Here is a 6,662-nt window from a genome sequence, read left to right as displayed (position 1 = left end):
ATATTGCTTCTTTTTACACTGTAATTTATTGATTTATTTATAACAAAAATGGAACTTTAAATGTATTAATAAACAAAAACTTATTTAATATAATTTATTAGAAAAAGATATAAAAATTATATTTCTAAATAGATTTATGATAGTTACATGATTTACATCATGATCGCGAATATTTAGAATGAGAAGAAAATATTATATACCTTTCAATTAGTGAAACAAATTGATGATTTTTGTTTGGTTCCAACTGAATACCCATTAGAGAATCTAATATAACACCACGTAAAAAAAATTTATTAGTTGGAAGTTTTAAGATTCACACATAGATATTAAGGCGATGCTGGAAGATCGGAAAAATTTGCACGAGGTCAATAAAGCAGATACTCTTCAGTGTCAGTGGTATCTTTAAATGAACTTCTTACAATATCTGGTCTCACTCAAAAACGTGGATTCTCTTTATCTAACTTATTGAAGTGCCATCTCTTGGAAAATCCGGCTCTTAAGGTGCCATTTCATGCACAGTGTGCAGTCGCAGCAATTCATTACTATTGGTTAAAAATGTTACTTACAATTAGATGACGCACTTCCGGCGTAAAATACATTTTGCCGCATCTTATTGAAGTTCAACCAAACGAACAAAAACGAATGAGCAGCAAAGCCGAAAAAGCCGTGTCAGCCGTGTGCAAGCCATGTGTTTTAAACTTGTGATATATATAATAATAGAAAATATAACTCGTGATGTGATATACAACATAAAATAAATAATAATGAAAAATTGCGGAAGAAGTACGGAAACATGTTTTTGATTAATTTATTTTTAATAAGTCCTAATAGGTCTAATATATGCAGTATACGCGCGAATGAGATCATCTTCAATCTATCGACATCAAAAACGTAAATGATAAACCGCAATTATAACTTTTTAAACTTGGTTATTATAAAGTGATCTTGTATTGTAATTTAAAAAATTATTGATTATTAATAAATAAAATAATGAGCTATGAGCCAGAGCAGAGTTATTTAATTGTCAATATAATAAGATACGTTAAAATGCAATTATACAATATAGATACACTCAATAGATATATCGCTATTTATATATATACTTATATTTATATTATATTATAAATTAAGGTTAAACTTCAATATATTGCTGCAAAATTCCTTTTCATGCGCAACAAATGCGGTGGAAACAATTCTGAAAAATTTAAATCACGTGACATTTTGCTGCTACTGCGTGCTGCGTATGAAAAGGCACCTTACTGCTAGACGTTTTGTTTACCATTCCTATCTTACAATTAATTAAACCTCCGAATTACCATAAATTACAGTTTAGTGGATATCTTTTTTTCTACGCTTTCAGTCGTAGATTAAAAGGCTTTGTATTATTTGTTCATGTAATCTGTGGTGTGAAACGTAAGCATTTTATACATACATATAAGCTGCAGAACTTTTATACTAATAAAATGTTTATGTCAGGTGTCAGCTGTATGACCCAAAAAAATGTAATTTTTTAATTTTTTTCCGATTTTACTACAAATTCGTTCGTCTCACATCACAATTTTAATTTATGTCTATTTTAATTCTCTAAAAGGATTTTCAATTCCTTTCAGTCAATTCAGGAGAAATTTACTAAACTGGCTGGAAGGCTTAGAACATATATTACTGGAAGGAGAATTGTCTATACCGTCCATACATCGAGCTGAAGCTAACATCTGTGCAAGAGAGAAAGGTATAGATTCCCAATTGTCTGTAATGCGCATGTGCCATTCAGCTCCCACCTAGTCCCGTTTTTCATTTTTTTTTTAAAGATTTTCGAAAAATAAGAAATTAGTAAAACGGGCTGAGTGAGGATTGAATGGCACATGCGCATTACAGACAATTGGAAATCTATACCTTTCTCTCTCGCACAGATGTTGGCTTCACGTTCAACACTCTATTCTCCTTCCAGTAATATATGTTCTAAGCTGGAAGGTAAAAATTACCGACATTTGCATTTTAAATAATAATTCCGAAACAACTGAACAAATATGAAACAACGCTTTCACGCTTTGACGCTTTCACAGGATTGAAATAGAGATAAAATGTAAACGCGCAAATTATAAATTTGTAGTAAAAACGAAAAAAATATGAAAATATTATCTTTTTGTCGTGCAACTATCATAACCTCTCACCTGACGTAAACATTTCATTGGTACAAAAGTTCTGTAGCTCATATGTACAAAAAATGTAGTTCGCGCGCATTGGATTACTTGCACGAATAATACACGATCTTTTGAGCTACGATTGGAAGCGTAGAAAAACGATTATCCCTAAAATGCAATTTGTGATAATTTGTACGCTCGGCTAAGGTAAGGACAGCAAAAATTACGTTTGGCAGTAATGCCGTTTTCCAAGAGATGGCACTTCAATAAGTTAGATAAGGACATTCCACGTGTTTGAGTGAGACAGAAGATTGTAAGAAGTTCATTGACAGATACCACTGACACTGAAGAGTGCTTTATCGACCTCGTACAAATTTTTCCAGCATTGCTTTAAGGTACCTACTCATAAGCGCGTCATAATTTATAATAATGTTTATTAGTAGGAAACAATTATAATTTTTGGTCCTCACTAGGGCATGATAAACTTTTAAACACTGGCGACAAATGTGATGACGCTTTTGCAATTGAATAAATTCAACTGTAAACGCGTCAAGCGCAACAGTGCTAGAATTAGTCACTGCCCAGGCAAAAATGATCGGTCCATAGATCTCGATTCGACGTTTCTGAACATTGATTCGATGTCCATAGATATCGAATCGACGTCTGGACGAATGGACCGATTATTTGTGTTTTAGTATACTTAATCTAGTTATTTTTCAAATAACGCGTGATACGCGCGTCAAATCACTCGCCTATAAGTAGGTATGACAAAACATTTTACATTACTTATGAATGATAGTTTTAAAACTAAAAATAATATTTTGTTATGTACGTTATCATATATAAAATAATACTAGTTTACAAAAAAATGTTATTTTTTTGTTATTTTAAACTGAACTACGTATTTCTTATAATTTTTGGATGCTGAAAACAATACCAAAGTTGTCCATCAATGTCAGGTTTCTAAAATAATTGAAGTTTAATGTATAAAAATGAACTTTTTTGACGATATTTGTTAATTTAAAATTCCATTCAAAATATATTGTAATACTAATAAAATGCATTCTTTTTCATTTTAATATGTTATTTTTTAACCATGAAGGATTGAAGCTAGAAGCTAATTATTTCTAATGTAGAAACTCTGAGGCAATGTCATATAGAGAGTATCCGTAAAGTCAGTTACCACCTTTTTTATTTGGAAATGGCTTTAGATACAAAATATGTTTTATCCAAAAGTTGTTTGATCTTAAGGGGGACTAACAAGGGAAGTTTGCGAACCCGAAATCTTGTTAAATGCAAAAATGCGAGCAGAACGTGCTGCGTGAAGAATTGCTGAGTGCGCGCAGCGTAAGGGAGTACGGATGGTGTGCGCATATAGAGGCATTTGAAATTATTTCTCGAAAATAATATTTTGGAAAGTAACTTTATTACACATGGTTGAATTCGTATTAAAATAATCTTTAACTTGGTCACAAAAAAAATTTTTAAATTAAAAAAAAAGTAAAGTGGTGGGGAAAACATTAAAAAAAATTTTTTTTAATTTGTTTTACTACTATCATAAAGTTCACTTCAAGTCATTTAACTTTGATCTGAAACATTTTTCTCTATCTTTCATAGTTTCGACGATATTCACGTCAGAAGAGAAAAACCAATTTTTTTCAAGGAGTGGTTTCATCCCTTCAAAGCGGATTTGAGCACCAACGAAAAATAGTTTCATGCTACGGATAAACTGCTCTACTTTTACACCAAGTTTCAGATTTTTCTGAATTTTCGGGTTCGCAAACTTTCCTTGTAAGTGGTACTAAGAGAGATAAAATGGTACCATTGGTTTGACCTTGAGTAACGTTGTCAAGGTCAGGAAAAAGTCACTTTAAATTTTTTTAATAGAAGCCCCCATTTTTTACTACATATTCTTGTAGCTTATCTCAAAAGCTTTCTAAAATATATAGATAAAATATGTTTTGATTAGGTAAATATTGAGTTATGAGGCTTGAAATTAAGTTGCAGTATCATCAGTATTAGCGTTATCCAAGATGTCCGAACACAGGCTAAAATCTTTTGAATGTTGTTCAGGATCATGACTTTGATAAAACATGTGAAGATCATAAGTCATAACCATTGAAGATTGTTTTTTTTTTCAAAAAATAAAAATAAAAGTAACAACCTTTAATGGCCTTGATCTTGACATTTATTGTTAAGATCATGATCCTGAACATTTAAAAGATTCCAGCCAGTATTCGGACACATTGGATAATGCCATGAAGTATGAATAAGAAAACGTAACTCCATAAATTGGAAGTGAGCACAAAAAGTGTTTCGTGTACTGCCAGGTTTGCTGAACGGAATAACTGGCAACATTTTGTCGCCATATTGACACGGAACATTTTTCGTGCTCAACTTTTTTCCCTCTAGCCTATCTAGTTCCTCCTTATTCTCCTTATTTTTACTTCATGGATAATGCTAATGCCGACGGTACTGCAAACATTCAAGATTCATAACTCAATATTTAATTAATCGTGTAGATATACGATCTCGAGACGTTTGCGTTATCTATGCTATAGGAGCGCGACAGTCGGGCACATTGTGTAGATGGCATTATTTTTCGTTTATTGTGTTATAGCGGTGTCCATGCGCGCCCGTAGCCTCACTTCTCTTTGTGATGCGTCGTTATGCGGATCTCAGTTATATTTGTACTAGAAATATTGTAGTGAACTGTTACTTTGATCTCTTTGAAATAATCCTTACAAGATCATACGCTGCGTTGTTTCTAACAAATTGAAACATTTTATCTATGTGTCTTGGAAAACTTTCGAGATCATTGACGTAGGAATATATGGACGGTGAGTAAACTGGTTAGATAGGCGAGGGGGATAGTGATATCGATGTAAAGAGATTACGTGGGTCACGTGGAATCAAATCACTTCGGTACATTTCGGTTACGTTTGGTAATATTCGACGCGTGCAGAGAGAGAAGACGCTTCCACAGAACAGTGACAGAACACTATTATACCGAACACTTCCGAGCTACGCTTACGGAATTAGTCAAAGTCAGCGTAGTATTCCTACGCCTGTGGAATTGCCCCCTTACCGCTATTATCACTTTCCCCTCATAAAAGACTCCGTTTATGTATTCCTAGATCCATACTCAAGATAAGTTACAAAAATATGTAATAAGAAATGGGGGGTTCCATTTAAAAAATTGAAGTAACTTTTTCTTGACCTTGATATCGCCACCCAAGATCAAACCAATGTTAGTTGCATTTTATGCATTTCTTAAAGTCAAACAACTTTTGGTTGAAACATTTTTTTGCATCTAAAGCCGTTTCCAAATAAAAAGGGTGGTAACATTTTACGGACACCTTGTACCTATAGTATACGCACGCACGATTGGCGGCAATTTTGCTATTATTTGTTTTTCTCTGGACCATACAACTTTTGTTTAAAACATTTTTTTAATGCGTTTTCTTCGGTAAAATAAAAATGTTTTAAAATGTTTAAAATAAAAATATTGTTAACACATGAACAACTTATAATTTTTTACATGCAATTATAGTATATTTATAAAATATATTAATTTGCAAATATATTCTATTATATAGTCTTACCACATGCAATTCTAAAAACACAACTTGCTACATGATCTACGTAGATAATTTCGTTTCCATTTAATCCAACTTTTTCCAAATCATCTGTAAGTCTTATAGATTGTTCTACAAACGTATTAAAGAAACCTTGCAACATATCTGAACTAAATGTTGGTCCAGTCATTTTTCTTAATCGATTCCATGCGGGTACTGAAATAATTATAATTGAGAATTATGTAAAAAAAATATAATAAATAGTATCATAATTTTAAAACTGGATTAATATTAGGAAAATTAATAAAAAGGAAAGTGCCAACAAATTTGTGACGTTTTATAAACACTTAGAACTATTATATATAAATGTCTATTAGGAGTTAATAATAAAATACATAAGATGTGACATTAAAATAAATGTTAATATCCATATTATTATTTATAATAGAGTTCAATATTATAAATATATTATAGGTATAGCATAAGATATAAATGGTCATTAGAAAATAATACATACATATTTAATTATTTTTTAAATTACTAACAATAAAAGTAATTACATAGTTCCAAATCAGTAATTAATTTAGTGTTTTATTCTTGCATATGTCTTACCAGGAGCAGTAAGTAATCCCATTTTACCCACCAGAGGAATATATTTATAGAGCATAGCTTTATCCATGCAATTTTCACTATATAAGACAGTCTACAACAGTATAAATTAATTATTTCTTTATTGCATTTTTGTAATATCATGCATACTTTTGTTTTGTTCAAGTATCTAACATAAATTTCACCAATTGTAAAAGGACCACGCACTAATCATATGGAAAAGTGGCCCCGGTTAAAATAGAAATAATCTATGCGAAAATATTCTTTATGAGGTACTGATCAAAAGTCTCAATGGCGTCAACCTTCAACCACCGCTAGTTTTCACACTGTCAGC

The 6,662-nt window shown here is 31.6% G+C and overlaps 2 protein-coding genes across 2 annotated transcripts in view; both read right to left on the bottom strand.

The window, feature by feature from the left end:
- Positions 1-6,662, bottom strand: part of LOC105452911 (cytochrome P450 4c21-like) — a 24,555-nt gene that overhangs the window by 4,734 nt on the left and 13,159 nt on the right. The window lies entirely within an intron of this gene.
- Positions 143-6,662, bottom strand: part of LOC105452910 (cytochrome P450 4C1-like) — a 12,637-nt gene continuing 6,117 nt past the window's right edge. The window contains exons 3-5 of the mRNA XM_011694462.1: positions 6,332-6,422; positions 5,747-5,935; positions 143-264 (exon numbers count right to left, since the gene is read on the bottom strand). Of these exons, the coding sequence (XP_011692764.1) occupies positions 158-264; positions 5,747-5,935; positions 6,332-6,422 (387 nt within the window). The 3' untranslated portion in view covers positions 143-157. The remainder of the gene's footprint in view (positions 265-5,746; positions 5,936-6,331; positions 6,423-6,662) is intronic.

Source organism: Wasmannia auropunctata, unplaced genomic scaffold (assembly GCF_000956235.1).
Source record: "Wasmannia auropunctata unplaced genomic scaffold, wasmannia.A_1.0 LD336025.1, whole genome shotgun sequence".
Lineage (NCBI taxonomy): Eukaryota > Metazoa > Arthropoda > Insecta > Hymenoptera > Formicidae > Wasmannia > Wasmannia auropunctata.
This window is presented reverse-complemented; position numbering and strand designations above follow the sequence as displayed.